Source organism: Salvelinus alpinus, chromosome 1 (genome assembly GCF_045679555.1).
Source record: "Salvelinus alpinus chromosome 1, SLU_Salpinus.1, whole genome shotgun sequence".
Classification (NCBI taxonomy): domain Eukaryota; kingdom Metazoa; phylum Chordata; class Actinopteri; order Salmoniformes; family Salmonidae; genus Salvelinus; species Salvelinus alpinus.
Window position 1 is genome coordinate 24,691,069 of NC_092086.1, and position 24,377 is coordinate 24,715,445.

At 43.9% G+C, this 24,377-nt stretch overlaps 1 protein-coding gene across 1 annotated transcript in view; it reads left to right on the forward strand.

Moving 5' to 3' along the window:
• The window catches only part of LOC139580799 (cytochrome P450 2K1-like), a 28,536-nt gene extending 5,053 nt beyond the window's left edge, over nt 1-23,483 (forward strand). The window contains exons 2-8 of the mRNA XM_071409859.1: nt 2,225-2,387; nt 2,561-2,710; nt 2,810-2,970; nt 3,127-3,306; nt 13,570-13,711; nt 21,557-21,883; nt 22,082-23,483. Coding sequence (XP_071265960.1) covers nt 2,225-2,387; nt 2,561-2,710; nt 2,810-2,970; nt 3,127-3,306; nt 13,570-13,711; nt 21,557-21,883; nt 22,082-22,269 — 1,311 coding nt within the window. The 3' untranslated portion in view covers nt 22,270-23,483. The remainder of the gene's footprint in view (nt 1-2,224; nt 2,388-2,560; nt 2,711-2,809; nt 2,971-3,126; nt 3,307-13,569; nt 13,712-21,556; nt 21,884-22,081) is intronic.
• The last annotated feature ends 894 nt before the right edge of the window (nt 23,484-24,377 follow it).

Sequence of the window (24,377 nt, forward strand, 5' to 3'; positions counted from 1 at the left end):
TCCAGAATATTTATTTCTCGCACAGAATAGGTTGACTTTTGTGCTATGGGGATAGTAGATTGACATAGGCTAGTACTTTTGCCATTCCTTAGGCCTACTCATCTTGTTGGCTGACGAAAAGTAAATGTGGACAGTTCTTCCAACATCTAGCCTGTGAGAAAGACCCGATCACGTGATGGAGAGCATGCAGCACTCAGAAGGGCACAACAAAGCCATGGATTTTTTAGGGTGCATTACGGCAACAAAGGGGATGCTGCTGTGAAATTCAAGGCATTATCAAGTGCTTGTCAAATTGTGAATGAGAGCCTAATGAAGTGTGCACAAAGCAGAGCTCATGCCTTTCAAGCACCTTTTTTCAAATCATCAGTCTCATCATGCAGCCTTTGTGTATTAAAAATCTAAACCTATAGCCCAACGTTTTGTAGAACAACTAAAGAACATCTAAATTAAGCATATAGGAGTACCTATTTCTTTGTTAAACGCTCAACACAGAATATCCACGTGTGCACTACCTCAAATCGTTTGGAGAAAATATTTATATTCAGCTTTGTTCAGTTGTATTCTTCGTACTATAACATATTATTAAATAATGCCATGGAATTCTAAGCAAATCTTGTCTGCTAAATGAACTAGTGCAGCCCACAGCCATATGGCATAGCCATAACAGGGCCTAACATAAGGACGACTCAGAGTATGCTATTCTGTTCTTCTGAAATAGACTACATTTTCTTCATATCATGCTTCTTTAGACCTGTCTAATGGATTTATTGTGATGGTGTAGGCTATATTACATGGATTTATTAGACTTTTTAAAATGTAGATGTTCCAAAGGTCTGCATCAGTGGCTTATAGGCTGTGTGGAAGCCAGGAGATGCTAAATGTGCTTATGTAAATTAACGGTCCATTACCATGAGACCTACATTTACTTGTGTGACAATCACAGGCTGTAGCCTACTCTATATAATTGATACCACATGAGCACCTGATCTCGCAGTATTGGCTACTGAACTGGAAGCAGCAACAATGACAGCGACACTTGCTACGTTTTGCATAGTCCTATAGGTTAGTCTACCTTTTCAGGAGAACAATTTGCAGGCAGAGACAAATGGCTAATGATACTTATTGAAAATGAAAAGGCTCAATGCTCGCTCACCATAGTAACCTAACCTATGGTCACCATAGTAGCCTAACCTATGGTCACCATAGTAACCTAACCTATGGTCACCATAGTAGCCTAACCTATGGTCACCATAGTAACCTAACCTATGGTCACCATAGTAGCCTAACCTATGGTCACCATAGTAACCTAACCTATGTGCACATTGTGCCGTTTCAATGACATTGTTTTTAAATGTTGTGTCCCCCTCACTACTTAAACCAAAGTTGCACTCCTGACTATGCTCCTTTTGTGGACAACATTCCTTCATGTCAGCTGTATGTTGGCAGTTCTCAGTCTCAATGCAGGGGGCTTAGTCTATATGGTTTTTGTTCTTCCACCCCTATCAGGTGTGTTACAGAAAATATACAGTTCACAAGTCAAAACAGTTACAGCAACCGCATCAGACTACATTATGGACAGCACTTGAAAGATCCACTGTCAATGATGGTACAGCATCTGTCTTCAGGAGTAGCTTCCTGACAAGTCCATTGAATGTTCTCCCCAATTGATAAAGCAACTTCGCTCGAAATGTGCACTGCCTTCGCGTGACATGATTGTAACTTTCGGTGCAGCCAATGCTGTCAGGTGTCTTCATTATTTGGAAATCAGTGTAGTTAAGTTAACACTGACATGTGGAATTCTGGTAAGTAGCTTGCTAGCTAAAAGCCACAACGCAGGTGAAAAGGGGTTAGTTACCAGTTTAGTTCCGCTTAAGCTATGTTACGGTTTGTAAACAAAGCCGTATGATGCGTACATGTGATGATGGTTTTAAGGTGTTACATATTTAAATTAAGAATATAAGACTCTAACATTGGTGTATAACATCTCCGGCTTTACGTGACATGGCATAAAGCCAGAAGTAATGCCTGCCTCATGAATCCAAGTGTTTGACATGGGGGGAAGCGACCAGTAACTTTATGATCAACTTTGTCAATGTACCAGCTACAGGTCAACCTACTATGAACTAGTTACATCCAAATATCATCCAATTTGACCAACCACATGATTTTCACTGTCCGGGACCTTTAATAAACCATGCATTTAGTCTTATTTTATGTTCTACAGCTGTCCAAGAAATATGGGTCTGTTTTCACGGTTCACTTTGGACCCACAAAAGTGGTCATCCTGGCAGGATACAAGACGGTCAAGCAGGCGCTGGTCAACCAGGCAGAGGACTTTGGGGACAGGGGCATGCTTCCTGTGTTCTATGACTTCACCAATGGACATGGTAATGTAGGATATGTGAAACTTGTAATCCGGTTAACTGTTGCAATCGACAATATTCTGCCAAGCAAGCATATTTGGTGCTGTAACAGACCCACATATTTGACAAATTTGTTATTTTCTCCTTACATGATTAATTCCTGACACCTGCACAATATTACTTTTCAATACTGGTAGGTATTCTGTTTGGCAATGGCGAATCATGGAAAGAGATGAGGCGCTTTGCCTTGGCGAACCTTAGAGACTTTGGGATGGGCAAGAAAGTGATTGAAGAGAAAATCTTAGAGGAATCTCACTACCTGATTGAAGTGTTTGAAAATCACAAGGGTAAGAATTTGTAGTTCTGATTTGAAAACCAAAAAACAGGTTACATAACTTTTTCCCCCTTAGGTTTGCTAATTCAATTTCTGATGTCCTTTGTAACAGGTAAAGCATTTGACACAACCCAGCCATTGAATTATGCTGTCTCCAACATAATCTCCAACATTGTGTACGGCAGCAGGTTTGAATACTCTGACCCCAAGTTCAAAGCCACTGTAAAACGAGCCAATGACAACCTCCGAATAGGTGGCTTTGTTTCAATACAGGTACATTATGTTTAATTTGTTTCTCACTCAGAGAATAATGGCAAACTTGTCACACTTGACTAAACCAGGAAAATGGATTAATTATTCAAATTTGTACTAGGCTACTGGAATAATAGAGGTTAATTCATGCTTTACTTTTTGTTTATGGGGAGATAGTTGTACAACATGTTCCCCTGGCTGGGCCCTGGGCTGAAAAGCAGGAAGCTTTTGTTGAAGAATATTGAGAACAACAAGAAGGAGATGGGGGAGCTGGTGAGGGGGCTGAAGGAGACTCTCAACCCTCAGATGTGTAGAGGCTTTGTGGACTCGTTCCTTGTCCGAAAGCAGACCCTGGAGGTATGAAATCTCACTACAATCATCTCAATTAAAAACAAGAGAACTCATGTAAAATATACTGTGTTGGTAAAATGTATACAGGTTCAGAACTTTTGTGAAACAGCACAGTTAGAAATATATGGCAAATAGAAATCAAACTGAATGGTCTTCAGAGATAGATGGGTGGGGTTGAGGGTAGCTGAAGGATAGGATTAAAAACAAACAAAATATGACTATTTTAAAATACATTGTGTCCATAAAAATGTATATATTATGTACTGTCTGAGCTGGAAGTAGAAGCCTAAGTGTTGTTGTCCATTAGTTTACTTCAATTAGGGGAGGGATGGTAAGGTTAGGGGAAATAATAAAGGAAAATGTATTTCAAAAAGTTCCTTGCTCTCTCTCTCATATACACTACTGGTAAACAGTTTTAGAACACCCACTCATTCAAGGGTTTTCTTCATTTTTACTATTTTCTACATTGTAAAAATAATAGTGAAGACATCAAAACTATGAAATAACACATATGGAATCATGTAGTAACCAAAAGTGTTAAACAAATCAAAATATATTTTATATTTGAGATTCTTCAAATAGCAACCTTTTGCTTTGATGACGGCTTTGCACACTCTTGGCATTTTCTCAACCAGCTTCTGTCACACCCTGATCTTTCACCTGTCTTTGTGCTTGTTTCTACCCCCCCTCCAGGTGTCACCCATCTTCCCTAGTATCCCCTGTGTATTTATACCTGTGTTCTCTGTTTGTCTATTGCCAGTTTGTTTTATTCATTCATACCTACCAGCATTTCCCCCCTTGCTCCTGTCCTGTCTACAGTGCCTGTTTTCTAGTTTTCCCGGTTTTGACCCAACTGCCGGCTCCGACCCTGTCTGCTATCCTGTACCTTTGCCCCGCTACTATGGATTACCAACCTCTGCCTGACCTGACTCTGATCCTGCCTGTCGTCCTGTACCTTTTGCTGCTCGTGTTCGAATTAATAAACTTTTGTTACTTCAACATTGTTTGCACCTGGGTCTTACCTTCAAACGTGATTGTACGAACTGGCCATGACTGACCCAGCAGCCCCGGGCCAGCTGCGCAACGCCATCTCCTCCCAAGGAGCCACCATCGATAGGCATGAGGAATTGCTTCGTGGCCTTATGGAGGGGGTCCAAATGCTGTCTGAACGCCATGACAGGGCGTTGGACATGTTCCTGGGGGAATTCCACGGGTTGTCTGGGAGGCAGCCTACTACGGCGGTAACCCCACAGCCCCTCAGTAACTCAGCTGGGAGTAGCGCCGTCTCATTCTGTCACTCCACCTTCTCGGGACCACCTCCAGAATGCTTTTAATGAAGAGCCAAGCACCTGTCGGGGGTCTCTAGCGCAGTGTGCCCTCATTTTCCAGCTTCAGTCCTCTTCCTTCCCCTCGGACCGCTCCAAGTTAGCCTACCTCATCACGCTGTTGTCTGGGAGGGCTCTCACCTGGGATACTGCTGTATGGGAACAACAGCTGGCCATATGCGCTAGTCTGGAGGGGTTCGTGGGAGAAGTGAAGACGGTTTTTGATTCCCCGTTTCCCGGGAGAGAGGCTGCCCTTAAGTTAATTCAGCTTCGGCATGGCTCCCACAGTGTGGCAGATTATGCGGTGGATTTCCGCACGTTGGCAGCGGAGAGTGCTTGGAACCAGGAAGCGCTGTTCGATATGTTCCTGCACCGCGTCTCGGAGGAGGTCAAGGACGAGCTTGCTGCTCGGGAGTTACCTACGGATCTCGATTCCCTCATCGCTTTGACAATCCGAATCGATGGGTGATTACGGGAACGACGGAGGGAGAGAATTTGAGCCTCCGAGTCATCCTGGAAGTCCCCGTTGGTCTCGTTGCCGAGAGAACCCAAGGCTTACCGACCCACCCCGGGAGTTGCCGAAGACGGCCGATTCGCCGCATCCCGAGCCTAAGCAACTAGGCAGAGCTGGGCTTGCCTTGCACGCACCCCTTTTCATGCCATTCTGCTGTGGGGAGACCAGTCCAAATCTTTCCGGGTCCTCATTGACTCTGGGGCCGATGAGAGCTTTTTGGACGCTATCCTGGCTTCCGAGCTGAACATCCCCACTCAGCCCCTCTACATTCCCATGGATGTTAGAGTGCTGGACGGGTGTTCTATAGGCCAGGTCACGCATAATACCATTCCCATCCACCTACAGGTGATGGAATCACAGCGACAAGATGCAATTTCTGCTCATCAAGTCTTCTCAGATTCCCATAGTTTTGGGATTCTCCTGGCTCCAGCGACACAATCCCCTCATCAACTGGTCTACTGGTGCCATCATGGGCTGGAGTCCGTTCTGCAACGCACATTGCCTGAAGTCAGCGCAACCTCCCCTGGGACGTCTTCCTGGGGGCTCGGAAGGTGCCACTGACCTCTCCATCATTCCCGCGGAGTACCAGGACCTCCGGGAGGTGTTCAGCAAGGCCCGGGCCACTTCGCTTCCGCCGCACCGACCCTATGACTGTGGGATTGACCTTCTCCCGAGCACCACGCCGCCCCGGGGACGGCTGTACTCTCTGTCGGGACCGGAGACCAAGGCTATGGAGACTTACATTGGGGACTCCCTAGCTACAGTATTCATCCGTCCCGCTTCCTCTCCCACCGGCGCAGGGTTCTTCGTGGAGAAAAAAGAAAAGACCCTGCGCCCATGCATTGACTACCGGAGACTTAATGACATTACTGTGAAGAACAGTTACCTGCTACCACTCATTTCCTCAGCCTTCGAGCCCCTCCAGAGGGCAACTGTTTTTTCCAAGCTGGATCTACGGAATGCCTACCACCTGGTGCGGATACAAGAGGGGGACGAGTGGAAGACCGCCTTCAACACGGCCAGCGGCCACTGAGTGTTCGAGGCACTGGTAAATGATGTTCTCAGTGACATGTTGAACCGGTTTGTCTTCGTCTACATTGATGACATCCTCGTCTTCCCCCGCTCCCCCCAAGGACACGTGCTCCACGTCAGACAGGTTCTTCAATGCTTTCTGGAGAATCAGCTGTTTGTGAAGGCGGAAAAATGTGAGTTCCAACGCTCCACCATCCCTATTCTGGGTTACATCATCGCTGCTGGGAGTGTCCAGATGGATCCCGGGAAGATGAGAGCGATGGTGGATTGGCCTCAGCCTACGTCCAGGGTATGTACAATTTTGCCTAAGAACACAGCCATGAATAAAGAATGGTACCAACACATCTTCCGAGAGCAACTTCTCCCAACCATCCAGGAACAGTTTGGTGACGAACAATGCCTTTTCCAGCATGATGGAGCACCTTGCCATAAGGCAAAAGTGATAACTAAGTGGCTCGGGGAACAAAACATCGATATTTTGGGTCCATGGCCAGGAAACTCCCCAGACCTTAATCCCATTGAGAACTTGTGGTCAATCCTCAAGAGGCGGGTGGACAAACAAAAACCCACAAATTCTGACAAACTCCAAGGATTGATTATGCAACAATGGGCTGCCATCAGTCAGGATGGTGCCCAGAAGTTAATTGACAGCATGCCAGGGAGGATTGCAGAGATCTTGAAAAAGAAGGGTCAACACTGCAAATATTGACTCTTTGCATCAACTTCATGTATTTGTTAGTAAAAGCCTTTGACACTTATGAAATGCTTGTAATTATACTTCAGTATTCTATAGTAACATCTGACAAATATCTAAATACACTGAAGCAGCAAACTTTGATAATTAATATTTGTGTAATTCTCAACTTTTGGCCACGACTGTACATGATTTCATGTGTTATTTCATCGATTTGATGTCTTCACTATTAAAATAGTAAAAATAAAGAGAAATCCTTGAATGACTATGTGTTGTAAAACTATTGAGTGTGTGTATGTATGTATGTATGTATGTATATATAGTTGAAGTCGGAAGTTTACATAAACTTAGGTTGAAATCAGTCAAACTCGTTTTCAAACACTCCAAAGATTTCTTGATAACAAACTATAGTTTTGGCAAGTCGTTTAGGACATCTACTTTGTGCATGACAAGTAATTGTTCCAACAATTGTTTACAGACAGATTATTTCACTTATAATTCACTATATCACGATTCCAGTGGGTCAGAAGTTTACATACACCAAGTTGACTGTGCCTTTAAACAGCTTGGAAAATTCCAGAAAATGATGTCATGGCTTTAGAAGCTTCTGATAGGCTAATTGACATAATTTTAGTCAATTGGAGGTGTACCTGTGGATGTATTTCAAGGCCTACCTTCAAACTCAGTGCCTCTTTGCTTGACATCATGGGAAAATCAAAAAAAATCAGCCAAGACATCAGAAAAAAGATTGTAGACCTCCACGTCTGGTTCATCCTTGGTAGCAATTTCCAAACGCCTGAAGGTACCACGTTCATCTGTACAATTAATAGTACTGTGGCGTACAGCAGGTCAGCCACCAGGGGGAGACTCGTCAAGGCCTAGTAACAGATGGAGTATACATCACGAGGCGGTGGCTCCATCTGCTGGACGTGCCAGTTCTCGATGGGCTGGAGACGATGCGGTAGCGGATGACAGCCATATGGCCAGTCATGAGGGAACATATGGAGAAGGCCCAATGCGCCCAAGCCCAGGTCTACAATCGGGGAGCCCAGCCCCGAGAATTCCAGAAGGGAGACAGGGTGTTGATATTGATCCCCACAGCCGAAAGTAAGTTCCTGGCAACATGGCACGGACCATACGAGGTGGTCGAAAAGCTGGGACCTGTCAATTACCGCGTACGACATCCGGGGAGACAGAAACCTCAACAGATTTACCACTTGAACCTGTTGAAGAAGTGGCACGAGAGGACAGCCTTGGCCTTGTTATGGTCGGGACCCAGGACGCCAACGGTACCAGTGGTGGTCCCAAGCAATGAGGACCACGACCCAGCCCAGAAGCAAGAGCTCAGGGAGCTCGTCGATCGGAACACGGCTGTGTTCTCCGAGAAGCCGGGCTGCACGACCCTCATTGAACACCACATCCGTACCCGGCCCGGGGAAACGGTAAGAAAGAGGCCGTATCGGAATCCGGAGGCTTGACGGAAGGCCGTGAAACAAGAAGTGGAGACTATTCTGAGGATTGGGGTCATTGAAGAGTCCCACAGTGCATGGTGCAGCCCCATCGTGTTGGTGCCAAAACTGGACGGTAGCCTCCGCTTCTGTGATGATTTCCAGGGTGTGAACGACATAAACGTATTTGACGCCTACCCCATACCGAGGGTGGATGAGCTCATCGACTGATTGAGAAAGGCCTGGTACATCAGCACCCTTGACCTGACCAAAGGACATTGGCAGGTGCCATTGGCAGTCTCCTCCCGGGAGAAGACGGCGTTCTCAACACCAGACGGTCTGTACCAGTACCGGGTGCTCACGTTCGGTCTCCACGGAGCCCAACCCACATTCCAGCGACTGATGAACAGAGTGCTTCGACCCCACCAGCAGTACGCAGCGTCCTATCTGGATGATATCATCATCCACAGCCAAGGTTGGGAAGAGCACCTGACGCGCCTCCACGTGGCTTCTGGAGGAAACCTGGCACCATCCCTATGGTGAAGCGTGGTGGCAGTATCATGCTGTGGGGATGTTTTTCATTCGCAGGGACTGGGGAACTAGTCAGGATCAAGGGAAAGATGAATGGAGTAAAGTACAGAGATATCCTTGACGAAAACCTGCTCCAGAGATCTCCGGACCTCCGACTCGGGCCCGGATTTGAACCCAATCAAACATCTCTGGAGAGACCTGAAAATAGCTGTGCAGCGACGCTCCCCATCCAACATGACGGAGCTTGAGAGGATCTGCAGAGAAGAATGTGAGAAACTTCCCAAATACAGGTTTGCCAACCTTGTAGCATCATACCCAAGAAAACCCGAGGCTGAAAGTACAGAGTAAAGAGTCTGAATAATTACGTTCAGTGCCTTGCAAAAGTATTTATCCCCCTTGGCGTTTTTCCTATTTTGTTGCATTACAACCTGTAATTTAAATAATATTTTTTATTTGGATTTCATGTAATGGGCATACACAAAATAGTCCAAACTGGTGAAAAGTTAATTTTTTTCATTCCATGTGTCAAATTCAAAAAAATAAAAACGGAAAAGTGGTACGTGCATATGTATTCACCCCCTTTGCTATGAAGCCCCTAAATAAGATCTGGTGCAACCAATTACCTTCAGAAGTCAAATAGTTAGATTGTACACAGGTGGACTTTATTTCACTAAGTGTCACATGATCTGTCACATGATCTCAGTATATATGCACCTGTTCTGAAAGGCCCCAGAGTCTGCAACACCACTAAGCAAGGGGGACCACCAAGCAAGTGGCACCATAAAGACCAAGGAGCTCTCCAAACAGGTCAGGGACAAAGTTGTGGAGAAGTACAGATCAGGGCTGGGTTATAAAAAAATATCCTAAACTTTGAACAATCCATGGAGCACCATTAAGTCCATTATTAACAAATGGAAAGAATATGGCACCACAACAAACCTACCAAGAGAGGGCCGCCCACCAAAACTCACGGACCAGGCAAGGAGGGCATTAATCAGAGAGGTAACAAAGAGACTAAAGATAACCCTGAATGAGCTGCAAAGCTCCACAGCGGAGATTGGAGTATCTGTTCATAGGACCACTTTAAGCCATACACTCCACCGAGCTGGGCTTTACGGAAGAGTGGCCAGAAAAAAGCAATTGCTTAAAGAAGAAAAATAAGCAAACACGTTTGATGTTCGCCAAAAGGCATGTGGGAGACTCCCCAAATATATGGAAGAAGGTACTCTGGTCAGATGAGACTAAAATGGAGCTTTTTGATCATCAAGGCAAACGCTATGTCTGGCGCAAAACCAACATCGCTCATCACCCCGAGAATACCGGCCCCACAGTGAAGCATGGTGGTGGCAGCATCATGCTGTTGGGATGTTTTTCATCGGCAGGGACTTTGAAACTGGTCAGAATTGAAGGAATGATGGATGGTGCTAAATACAGGGAAATTCTTGAGGGAAACCTTTTTCAGTTCCACAGATTTGAGACTGGGATGGAGGTTCACCTTCCAGCAGGACAATGACCCTAAGCATACTGCTAAAGCAACACTCAAGTGGATTAAGGGGAAACATTTACATGTTTTGGAATGACCTAGTCAAAGCTCAGACCTCAATCCAATTGTGAATCTGTGGTATGACTTAAAGAATGCTGTACACCAGCGGAACCCATCCAACCCTAAGGAGCTAGATCAGTTTTGCCTTGAAGAATGGGCAAAAATCCCAGTGGCTAGATGTTCCAAGCTTATAGAAACATACCCCAAGAGACTTGCAGCTGTAATTTCTGCAAAAGGTGACTGTACAAAGTATTGAGTTTGGGGGGGTGAATAGTTATGCGCTCAAGTTCAGTTTTTCTTGTCTTCATTTTTGTTTGATTCACGAAAAATATTTTGCATCTTCAAAGTGGTAGACATTGTGCAAATTAAATTATACAACCCCCCCAAAAAATCTATTTTAATCCCAGGTTTTAAGGCAACAAAATAGGGAAAATACCAAGGGGGTCAATACTTTCGCAAGCCACTGTAAATCAAATCAAAGTTTATTTGTCATGTGCGCCGAATACAACAGGTGTAGACCTTACAGTGAAATGTTTACTTACAGGCTCCAACCAACAGTGCAATTTCTAAGTAAAAAAGGTATTAGGTGAACAATAGATAGGTAAAGAAAAAAAAAAAAAAAAGAAATATAACAACAGTAAAAAAGACAGTGAAAAATAACAGTTGCGAGGCTATATACAGGCACCGGTTAGTTGGGCTGATTGAGGTAGTATGTACATGTAGGTATGGTTAAAGTGACGATGCATATATGATAAACAGAGAGTAGCAGCAGCGTAAAAGAGGGGTGGGCACACAATGCAAATAGTCCGGGTAGCCATTTGATTACCTGTTCAGGAGTCTTATAGCTTGAGGGTAAAAAATGTTGAGAAGCCTTGTGTTCCTAGACTTGGCACTCCGGTACAGCTTGCCATGCGGTAGTAGAGAGAACAGTCTATGACTGGGGTGGCTGGGGTCTTTGACAATCTTTAGGGCCTTCCTCTGACACCACCTGGTGTAGAGGTCCTGGATGGCAGGCAGCTTAGCCCCAGTGATGTACTGGGCAGTACTCATTACCCTCTGTAGTGCCTTGCGGTCCGAGGCCGAGCAATTCCCGTACCAGGCAGTGATGCAACCAGTCAGGATGCTCTCGATGTTGCAGCTGTAGAACCTTTTGAGGATCTGAGGACCCATGCCAAATGGGGGGCGGCCCATCAGTAAGTCCAGGATCCAGTTGCGGAGGGAGGTATTTAGTCCCAGGATCCTTAGCTTAGTGATGATCTTTGAGGATACATTGGTGTTGAACGCTGAGCTGTAGTCAATGAATAGCATTCTCACGTAGGTGTTCCTTTTGTCCAGGTGGGAAAGGGCTACGTGTCTGTAGTCATTTAGGCAGGTTGCCTTAGTGTTCTTGGGCACAGGGACTATGGTGGTCTGCTTGAAACATGTTGGTATTACAGACTCAATCAGGGACATGTTGAAAATGTCAGTGAAGACATCTGCCAGTTGGTAAGCACATGCCCGGAGCACACGTTCTGGTAATCCGTCTGGCCCCGCAGCCTTGTGAATGTTGACCTGTTTAAAGGTCTTACTCACGTCAGCTACGGACAGCGTGATCACGCAGTCGTCCTGAACAGTGTTGCTTTCCTCGAAGCGAGCATAGAAGTTATTTAGCTCGTCTGGTAGGCTCGTGTCACTGGGCAGCTCGCGGCTGTGCTTCCCTTTGTAGTCTGTAATAGTTTGCAAGTCCTGCCAAATAAGACGCGCATCGGAGCCGGTGTAGTACGAATGAATCTCAGCCCTGTAAATGTGATATTTCCGTTTTCTATTTCATTATAAATGTGTAAAAATGTCTAAACCTGTTTTTGCTTTGTCATTATGGGGTATTGTGTGTAGATTGAGGAAAAAAATAAATGTACAAAATAATGAACAAAATGTGGAAAAAGTCAAGGGATCTGAATACTTTCCGAATGCACTGTACATATTTACAAAAACAATATGGGGGATTGGAAATGATGCTGACATTTACATTGATAGATTGTAGCTTCCATCTACAATATTAAAGCTGATCTACCCCCCCAAAAAATATATTTATTAAATTCTTTGAATGAAAACATCTAGGGATTTAGTGGGTATTGAGAAATGCGTAAATGGCCCATGTGATAGAGAATGGAGAAAATATAGGAGATATTGTGCTGAAATGGCATTGGGCCCAGGCTGCAGCGGTATACACTGAGTGTACAAAACACTAGGAACATCTTCCTAATATTGAGTTGCACCCCTTTTTGCCATCAGAACAGCCTCTATTCGTTGGGGGTATGGACTCTACAACGTGTCAAGTATTCAACAGGGACGCTGGCCCATGTTGACTAGACTGCTTCCCACAGTTGTGTCAAGTTGCCTGGATGTCCTTTGGGTTGTGGACCATTCTTGATACACATGGGAAAATGTTGAGCATGGAAAAACCCAGCAGCGTTGCAGTTCTTGACACTCAAACTGGTGCGCCTGGCACCTACTACCATACCCCATTCAAAGGCAATTACGTATTTTGTTTTGCCCATTCACCCTCTGAATGGCACTCAAACACAATCCATGTCTCAAGGCTTAAAATGTTTCATTTAACCTGTCTCCTCCCCTTCTACACTGATTTTGAAGTGGATCTAACAAGTGACATCAATAAGGGATCATAGCTTTCAACTGGATTTATCTGGTCAGTCTGTGAGGCTTCCCCAACAGGCAGCCCGCAGACCGAATTTGGCACGCGGGTGGTTTTCTTTGGTTTCTTTTTTATTTAATTTTTTTTTTTTTTTTTACAAAATACTAAAACCACCAGGAAATCTGTTCCAACTGATTTTTAATTTTGGAAATATGTTCCCAAGTATTCCCATACATAGAGAGACACGTGTGATCGTCTACAAATGTAAGAAAGGTTTGAGAGAAAAAAATTGGCCCGCGGGTGAAACTAGTTGATGATCCCTGATCTAATCCATGGAAACATAATTTGTTTTGTACACTAAGTGTATGTTTTCTGGGGGCTGCAGCTAAGACTGCTACACCATGTGTGTAGAAGTTACATGTAAAAACACATTTTTGAAAGCAAATTTTTGACCTTTGAAAAATAATGCAAAGACTGCTAGACCATGACTTTTGAGGGGAAAACAAATATTTTCTCCCCTTTTTTAAAATGCTTTTTCTGTCTGTATAAGGAATCTGGCAACATGAACTCTCACTACCATGACAAAAACCTGATATCCTCTGTGGGTAACCTGTTTTCTGCTGGTACAGACACCACAGGGAACACCCTACGCTGGGCTTTGATGCTAATGGCCAAGTACCCCCTTATACAGGGTAAGTATCAATGTGCACACAGACACACGCCTTTGTACAGACATTGCAAGTGATTGTAGTAATGCAAGACAATGTTGTTACTTGCTGTAAACATTTCCAAATTGCCCACTTGAACCACAGACCAGTTTATAGTTTGTTTCAAATGCTTGAACACTGTTAATGAAGCTGCAATCTACATGAATGTAACTAAATGTGTAGAAATGATGACATTTCAACCAGATTTTCTCATTGGGATAACCTACATGTGTAAGGCAGCCAAGTGATATATATATATATAATGGAATTGTACTATGGTGTGCTATTTATGTGGCAATAAAGGATACTGTAGCCACAGAGGACAACAGGTTCTTAACTTGGGATGGAGAGCAGTGGCGCAAATACCTGGAAAGATGCATGATTGGAGTAGAATACACAGTTATAATATTTATTATTAGAACAGAAAGATAAATAAAAAAACGAGATTATAAATTGTCTGCAAAAAGTCTTCAGAAGTTTCATAGAAAATTACACTCGAATTACATCTGTTCGACATCCTTCAATGTCGACCAGATAATGCACTTTCCCCACCCTCCAACTTGCCTTCCCCACCCTCCAGCTTGGACAGGTGTATGTTTTTTGTGTGCAGCTTTTCCGTATTTGCGTATAAGCATTTTTTGGAACATCATTTTAGATTTTCAAGACACGGAACTCAGTGCCATTTTTCATTACACTAAATGCATTTTTAAAATATACACTGACCAAAAATATAAACACAACAACTTCAAAGATTTTACTGAGGTACAGTTCATATAAGGATATAAGTCAATTGAATTAAATTCATTAGGGCCTAATCTATGGGTTCCACATGACTGGGAATACAGATATGCATCTGTTGGTCAGAGAGACCTTTAAAAAAAGGTAGGGGTGTGGATCAGAAAACCAGTCAGTATCTGGTGTGACCACCATTTCCCTCATGCAGTGCGACACTTCTCCTTCGCATAGAGTTGATCAGGCTGTTGATTGTGGCCTGTGGAATGTTGTCCCACTTCTCTTCAATGGCTGTGCGAAGTTGCTGGATATTGGCGGGAACTGGAACACGCTGTCGTACACATCGATCCAGAGCATCCCAAACATGCTCAAAGTGTGACATGTCTGGTGAGTATGCAGGCCATGGAAGAAGTGGGACATTTTCAGCTTCCGGGAATTGTGTACAGATCCTTGCGACATGGGGCCGTGCATTGTCATGCTGAAACATGAGGTGATGGCAGCAGATGAATGGCACGACAATGGTTTCAGGATCTCGTCATGGTATCTCTGTGCATTCAAATTGCCATCAAGAAAATGCAATTGTGTTCGTTGTCCGTAGCTTATACCTGTCCATACCATTGCCCCATGGTGGCGGTGGGGTTCTCTGTTCACAATGTTGACATCAGCAAACTGCTCACCCACACGACGCCCACACTGTCTGCCATCTGACCGGTACAGTTGAAACTGGGATTCACCCGTGAAGAGCACACTTCTCCAGGATATAAGTGGCCATCGAAGGTGAGCATTTGGATTTTTGTTCAGTTTAGTTGCTTTCTCCAAACAGCCAATATATTAATTCAAATCAAATCAAATTTTATTGGTCACATACACGTGTTTAGCAGATGTTATTGCGGGTGTAGCGAAATGCTTGTTCTTCTAGCTCCGACAGTGCAGTAATATCTAACAAGTGATATCTAACAGTTTCACAACATACATTTGAAATCAGAAGTTTACATACACTTAGGTTGGAGTCATTAAAACTCGTTTTTCAACGACTCCACAAATGTCTTGTTAACAAACTATAGTTTTGGCAAGTCGGTTAGGACATCTACTTTGTGCATGACACAAGTAATTTGTCCAACAATTGTTTACAGACAGATTATTTCACTTATATTTCACTGTATCACAATTCCAGTGGGTCAGAAGTTTACATACACTAAGTTGACCGTGCCTTTAAACAGCTTGGAAAATTCCAGAAAATTATGTCATGGCTTTAGAAGCTTCTGGTAGACTAATTGAAATAATTTGAGTAAAATAGAATGTGCATTTGTGGATGTATTTCAAGGCCTACCTTCAAACGCAGTGCCTCTTTGCTTGTCATCATGGGAAAATCAAAAGAAATCAGCCAAGACATCAGAATTTTTTTTGTAGACCACAAGTCTGGTTCATCCTTGAGAGCAATTTCCAAATGCCCGAAGGTACCACGTTCATCTGTACAAACAATAGTATGCAAGTTTAAACACCATGGGACCACTCAGCCGTCATACCGCTCAGGGAGGAGACGCGTTCTGTCTCCTAGAGTTGAACGTACTTTTGGTGTGAAAAGTGCAAATCAATCCCAGAACAACAGCAAAGGACCTTGTGAAGATGCTGGAGGAAACAGGTACCAAAGTATCTATATCCACAGTAAAACAAGTCCTATATCGACATAACCTGAAAGGCCGCTCAGCAAGAAAGAAGCCACTGCTCCAAAACCGCCATAAATAAGCCAGACTACGGTTTGCAACTGTACATGGGGACAAAGATCGTACTTTTTGGAGAAATGTCCTGTGGTCTGATGAAACAAAAATAGAACTGTTTGGCCATAATGATCATCATTATGTTTGGAGGAAAAGGGGGGAGGCTTGCAAGAAGAACACCATCCCAACCGTGAAGCACGGGGGTGGCAGCATCATGTTGTGGGGGTACTTTGTTGCAGGAGGGTCTGATGTACTTCACAAAATAGATGGCATCATGAGGCAGGAAAACGTGGATATATTGAAGCAACATCTCAAGACATCAATCAGGAAGTTAAAGCTTGGTCGCAAATGGGTCTTCCAAATGGACAATGACCCCAAGCATACTTCCAAAGTTATGGCTTAAGGACAACAAAGTCAAAGTATTGGAGTGGCCATCACAAAGCCATGACCTCAACCCTATAGAAAATCTTTGGGCAGAACTGAAAAAGTATTTGCAAGCAAGGAGTCCTACAAACCTGACTCAGTTACATCAGCTCTGTCAGGAGGAATGGGCCAAAATTCACCCAACTTATTTTGGGAAGCTTGCGGAAGGCTACCCGAAACATTTGACACAAATTAAACAATTTACAGGCAATGCTACCAAATGCTAATTGAGTGTATGTAAACTAATTACCCACTGGGAATGTGATGAAAGAAATTAAAGCTGAAATAAATAATTCTCTCTACTATTATTCTGGCATTTCACATTCTTAAAATAAAGTGGTGATCCTAACTTACCTAAGACAGGATTTTTACTAGGATTAAATGTCAGGAATTGTGAAAAACTATGTTTAAATGTATTTGGCTACGGTGTATGTAAACTTCCAACTTCAACTGTGTACCCAAATACACACACATCTAAGTAAGGAATGGATTAAGAATATATACATACATGTCAGAGCGGCATTGGACTAAGATACATTGGCATAGTAAGGAATACAGTATATACATATGAGATGGGTGATGCAATATGTAAACACAAAGTGGCTAAGATACAGTAGAATAGTGTAGTGCAGTTTATGCATATGAGATGAGTTATGCAAGATACGGAAACATTATTAAAGTTGCTAGTGTTCCATTCCTAAAAGTGGCCAGTGATTTCAAATCTATGTCTATAGGCAGCCGTCTCTGATGTGCTAGTGATGGCTGTTTAGCAGTCTGATGGCCTTGAGATAGAAGCTGTTTTTCCAGTCTCTCGGTCCCAGCTTTGATGCACCTGTACTAACCTCGCCTTTTGGATGATAGCGGGGTGAACAGGCAGTGGCTCGGGTGGTTGTTGTCCTTGATGATCTTTTTGGCATTCCTGTGACATCAGGTGCTGTGGGTGTCCAGGAGGGTGGGAAGTTTGCCCCCGGTAATGCGTTGGGCAGACAGCACCACCTCTCTGGAGCGGTTGTGGCCGGTGCAGTTGCCATTCTAGGCGGTGATACAGCCCGACAGGATGCTCTCAATTGTACATCTGTAAAAGTTTGAGGGCTTTAGGTGTTAAGTCAAATTTCTATAGCATCCCTGAGGTTGAAAAGGCGTTGTTGAACCGCCTTCACCACACTGTCTGTGTATGCCGAGGACCTTAACTTTCCACCTTCTCCACTGAGGTCCCATCGATGTGGATAGGGGGTTGCTCCCTCTGCTGTTTCCTGAAGTCCACGATCATCTCCTTAGATTTGTTGATGTTGAGTGAGACGTTATTTTCCTGGCACCACACTCCCAGAGCCCTCACCTCCTCCCTGTAGGCTGCCTCATCGTTGTTGATAATCAAGCCTACCACTGTTGTGTCATCTGCAAACTTGATTGAGTTGGAGGCGTGCTTGGCCACGCAGTCATGGGTGAACAGGGAGTACAGGAGAGGGCTGAGCACACAGCCTTGTGGGGCCCCAGTGTTGAGGATCAGCGAAGAGGTGTTGTTTCCTACCTTCACCACCTGGGGGTGACCCATCAGGAAGTCCAGGACCCAGTTGCACAGGGCGGGGTTCAGACCCAGGGCCTCGAGCTTGATGATGAGCTTGGAGGGTACTATGGTGTTGAATGCTGAGCTATAGTCAATGAACAGCATTTTTACATAGGTATGCCTCTTGTCCAGATGGGTTAGGGCAGTGTGCAGTGTGGTGGCGATTGCATCGTCTGTGGATCTATTGGGGCGGTAAGCAAATTGAAGTGGGTCTAGGGTGGCCGGTAGGGTGGAGGTGATATGATCCTTGACTAGTCTCTCAAAGCACTTCATGATGACAGAGGTGAGTGCTATGCTGCAATAGTAATTTAGTTCAATTACCTTTGTCCCTGTACCTAAGAAAGAGATGGTGGCCATCTTGAAGCATGTGGGGACAACAGACTGGGATAGGGATTGATTGAATATATCTGTGTACACACCAGCCAGCAGGTCTGTGCATGCTCTGAGGACGCGGCTAGGGATACCATCCGGGACGGCAGCTTTGCGAGGGTTAACACACTTAAATGTCTTACTCACATCGGCAACGGAGAAGGAGAGCCCACAGTCCTGGTAGTGGGCCGTATCAGTGGCACTGTATTATCCTCAAAGCGAGCGAAGGTGTTCAGCCTGTCCGGATGCAAGACGTCGGTGACCACGTGGCTGGTTTTCCTTTTATAATCCGTGATTGTCTGTAGACCCTGCCACATACGTCTCGTGTCTGAGCTGTTGAACTGAGACTCAACTTTGTCCCAATACCGATGTTTAGCCTGCTTGATTGCTTTGCGGAGAGAATAACTACACTGTTTGTATTCTTCCATTTTCCCAGTCTTGCCCTGGTTAAATGCGGTGGTTCGCGCTTTCAGTTTTGAGCGAATGCTCCCATCTATCCACGGTTTCTGGTTGGGGTTGGTTTTAATAGTCCGTGGGTACAACCTCTCCTATGCACTTCCTGATAGACACATTTACCAATACGGTGAATGAGATTATTATTTTCTGAAGCTACTCTGAACATATCCCAGTCCGCGTGATCAAAACAATCTTGAGGGGTTGATTCCGATTGGTCAGACCAGCGTTGAATAGTCCTTACCACGGGTGCTTCCTGTTTGAGTTTCTGCCTACAGGAAGAGAGGAGCAAGATGGAATCATGGTCCGATTTGCCGAATGGAGGGCGGGGAAGGGGACTTATATGCATTACGGAAGGTAGAGTAACAGTGGTTGAGAGTTTTAGCCGTGCGAGTACATAGAGTTGAAAGAATTTCGGGAGCCTTTTCTTCAAGTTTGCTTTGTTAAAATCAACATCTACAAAAAATGCATCCCCAGGATATGTGGTTTCCAGTTTGCATAAAGTCCATTGAAATTCTTTCAGGGCCGTTGTGGTATTGGCTTGAGTGGGGGATATAGATGGATGTGGCTATTATTGATGTAAATTCCCTCGGGAGATAGTACGGTCGGCATTTGATTGTGAGATATTCTAGTTTGGGTGAACAGAAGGACTTCAGTTCCTGTATGTTATCACAGTTACACCACAAGTCGTTAGTCATAAAACATATACCTCCACCCTTCTGCTTCCTGGAGAGATGTTTATTCCTGTCGGCACGATGCTTTGAGAACCCAACTGGCTTTATGGAGTCAGACAGAATATCTTGAGAGCCATCTTTCCGTGAAGCAGAGTATATTACAATCCCTGGTGTCTCTCTGAAAAGCAACTCTCGCCTTGAGCTTGTCAACTTTATTATCCAGCGATTGGACATTAACGAGTAAAATACTCGGGAGCGGTGGGTGGTGTGCACGCTTCCTAAGTCGGACCAGAAGACCGCCCCGAGTACCTCTCCTCCACCGGCGTTGTTTTGGGTCAGACTCTGGAATAAGTTCAACTGCTCTGGGGAGAGCAAACAAAGGATCTGCTCCTGGTCGTGATGCTGGTAGTTCTGGTGAGTTACCGCCGCTATAATATCCAATAGTTCTTCCCGGCTGTATGTAATGGCACAAATCAATTCTAGAGCTAATTCCATAAAAAAATAGTACATAAACAAACCAAATACTGCAGTTTCCTAAGAGCTAGTTGCAATGCTGCCATCTCTGTCGACGCCATAAAAATTAAAGATAAACTAAATATGCAAATACATCCATCAAAATAACAAGACTACCTGCAAAACCTGGGATCCACGTGGCCAAAACAATCCCCTTTTATGCACAACAGTATGTAATTTCTCATTGTTTTCACATTAAATGCAAATGATAAGCACTGTTTGGCAAAATACTAGACACAACTCTCTACACAGGACACAAACCTATTGTGTACAGACTGTCAAACAAAAGTAAATTAATATCACAGTAAATAAAAGGTACTCCCATATCTTTTACCATTAACATGTAAACTCTCTTTGTACAGTGACTGGTTTTACAATACTAAAATCACAATTGCCCTTTCAACACCTCTTCTCTTTGATTTATCTTCAATGCATTGTAAACATGTACATCGTTACAATATACAGCACCGGACACTTTTGCAATTCTAAACAGTATCAATTTAGGTTTAGTGAAATTCTTCCTGCTTTAGTATTAGATGCTAATTCAGAGAACAAGAATACAGCTGTCTATGAAATAGTTGATTACAATCTCGTACCATTTACTCTATTTAATAGAAAAATATATTTTATTGATGGTCATAGTATCACACCTACTCCTGCTCTCTCCCTCCAGCATTCGACATTGTAGGTCAACTATCCACCGGTCCTGGCCACCCACATTGCACACACCTGGCAACCATCATTGCGCACAGCTGCTCCCATCATTAAGCTCACCTGGACTTCATCACCACCCTGATTACTCTCCCTTCTAATAGCCCTCACCAATCTCGGTCATCAGGCAGAATTGGTTCTGTTTTCATGTCCTGATGCGTCTCTTGTTTTGTACTTGCTATGGTCGTTATTATTAAACTCACCACCTGCTTCCTGACTCAACGTTACAGATAGTTAGTATTTGTTGAGCCATTATGTGATGAATGGTGAGATGACCTTGTCATTCTATGACAAATAATACTGTTTGCGTGGGCTGCGTTATCCCTATTTTGAGGAAAGTGTTCAAGCAATTGAGAAACTAACAGTGTTGTTTGACATGATTTATACAATTTACTTTGTCTTGTGTAGCTGTTGTCTACTGTTTTGCAAAAAGTGTCTTGTGTACAAGTGGGACTACTGTTTTACAAAAAGGTGTTATGCATTAAGTGAGAACATTGAACTGTGCAGAAAAGGTGACTGTTTTGGTACGTAGGTTAAGGTATCGTTAACTTGGAGCCCCGTTTAAGTTATCAAGCCATTTTTGTAAAAATTATAAAATGTCCAGGGTAAAGATTATTAAGATGACATTTTCTCTGAGGGTAGTAACTTTGGTCCTCCCTCCTATCTGTCTCAGACCGGGTCCAGGAGGAGATCAGCAGGGTTATAGGAAGTCGTCAGCCCTTAGCAGAGGACAGGATGAACCTGCCCTACACTGATGCAGTGATCCATGAGACCCAGCGACTGGCCAACGTTTTACCCATTGCCATCCCTCACACCACCAGCCGAGACATCACCTTCCAGGGATATTTCATCAAGAAGGGGACGCTTGTGTTTCCTCTACTGACGTCTGTCCTACAAGACGGAAGCGAATGGGAAAGCCCACACACCTTTAACCCCACACACTTTCTGGATGAGGAAGGTCGATTCGCCAAGAGGGATGCCTTCATGCCCTTCTCTGCAGGTGAGTTCCACTGTTTCTGTATCCATACTGACTGGGTAAGTGAATCCTTCTATGGTACTCTAAAATTAAGAGTTTGGGGAATTGCTTTGACCAAGGGAGAGTTTATGGTATGGAAATATGTGTACAATTTGTCAACTATAGGAAATCTATGTAGACCTAATTGTCGTATGTTGTCTCCCTCATTTGATCTTCTTCCAGGTCGTAGGGTGTGTCTGGGGGAGGGTCTGGCCAGGATGGAGCTCTTTCTCTTCTTCACCTCCCTCCTGCAGCGCTTTCATTTCTCTCCTCCTCCTGGAGTAACAGAGGATGATCTGGACCTCACACCGGCCGTGGGGTTCACCCTCAATCCTTCACCTCACCAGCTGTGTGCTGTGAGCCGGGTCTGAGATGAGTCTGGGCCTAATGTATATTATACATGACTTATTATACATGAACAAATGCTCCACTTTAGACAAACATGCTGAAACAGCTTACCTCACTGGCTGTGCTGTGAGCCCAGACTGAGATGAGACCAGTCCCTCAATGGTTTTGGTTGAATTTGATTGCTCTACATTCCGACAATGTAATTGATTGATACAAAGCACTGCTATTATGTATGTACAGAATGCTTGTTGTTTTTGCTTGCTGTCCTGCCTTGTCTGGGACTGGACAGCTGTTGTCAAGCTTAGCAAAGTCAATCAGTTTTCTAGCTAATGTTATCATTAGTTGACACTAATATATACCCTTGTGGGCATGTTTTTATATGACTAGCAAGCATACTTAGCCAGATATGCTAGCTAGAACAAATAACTACCACTAACTATCTAGCTCCAGCAGGAGTGGAAGTTCAGCTGCCTACTTTCACTCCATTAGCAGTTCCAGATGTTGAAGACTTGAAACAAAAATAATGCATTTACACAGGAAACCCAATTCGGATCTTTTTCCACTGTTTAGTATTTTGTCCTACCAGATCAGCTCTTTTGCCTACAATTGGACAAAAGACTAGAATTGGGCTGCCTGTGTGAAAGCAGCCAAAAGGTCTCACTTAAAGTGAAGATGTTTACAAACTGATCGCTAGCTGGTGGCTAGTTTAAGCTACTCCTTGTCCATTGATGTTAGCTAGTGGTTAACTTGAGCCACATTAGCTACTAGTGACTATTTACATATAATATATTGGAACATTTGGGCATGAAAATCTAACTTATTGCACTTTTAAGCTTTCTTGTTCTGTTCAAACGGGCCAACCAAAGGTACATAACACTAACTGTGTCAGTTATTGATAACCACTAGATGATTGACTCTGCTAAGCTTGGATACACCCCAAAGATAAATAAGCTAAGACGTAGGCTTCTGATTAGCCTGACTATTTGATTAGTAGCGTGTCAGAGAGCTCCATATGTATTGCTAATCAATAAACCCGTTGATGAGTGTGCTTGACATCGGCACCAGTTCGTCAAAGTTTGGTCCATTTTGTCAACTTGGAGTCGGGGTTTGGAATATAATAGAATTTGAATTACTGTCTGTGCTCAGTGGGAACCAATCACTGTGCAGCAATGTAAAACGTTCAACTTGTGGATTTCACCAAAACGTTTAATAAAGGCTTAAAGTGGAACTGACAGTATTTTAGCAACATGAAATGGTATTAACATCTGTTCATATACACCCCCAGGAAGAATGACACCTTTTCGTTTATATCTTCAGACAAGTGAGCACTTAGAGCAAAGTAGCCTCCAACACTACATCCAGTTTGCTATCACAGTGCCATCCGTTTTGTCACCAAAGCCCCATATACTACCCACCACTGCAACCTGTATGCTCTCGTTGGCTGGTCCTCGCTACATATTCGTAGCCAAACCCACTGGCTCCAGGTCATCTACAAGTCTTTGCTAGGTAAAGATCTCTGGTCACTGATTTCTGGTCACCATATTAACACCCACCCGTAGCACGCGCTCCAGTAGGTATATTTCACTGGTCATCCCCAAAGCCAACACTGGTTGCACTTGAACTGCATTTGTAAAATCTATCTAATTTAATACATTTTGATACCTTCTTTGCTTTCTCATTTTTGACCTTCCTCTCTTGGGCTCCACTTTTCTGTTGATACATTGCTGATTTTTAAATCCGTAATTTTCTATTTGCGACTTTCTCTCAATCTTTTGGGAGGGCTGTTGTCTCTTTTTAGCTAGCTCAACTGTTGCTTAAAACGATGACAGAAACAACAACGCTTGGGAGAGTATTTGCACAATGAATCCCAGAATGCATTTCATTATCTTAACATGGTATTGAAGCTATTGAATAATATGAGTTATTTAGCAAATTAATTAGATGACCTGCGTCAACAATTAATACTTGGGCGTGGTGGGGAGTTATTCAGATCCGGGCCCATCACTGGGCCCATGTATGTTGTGGGCCCTGGTGCGACCGCACCAGCCGAAGCTACGCCACTGGCCACCAGTCTGCTTGCAGTTGTCAGTCACCATCAGGTATGTGGATGATCACGTCTTTATTCAGGAAC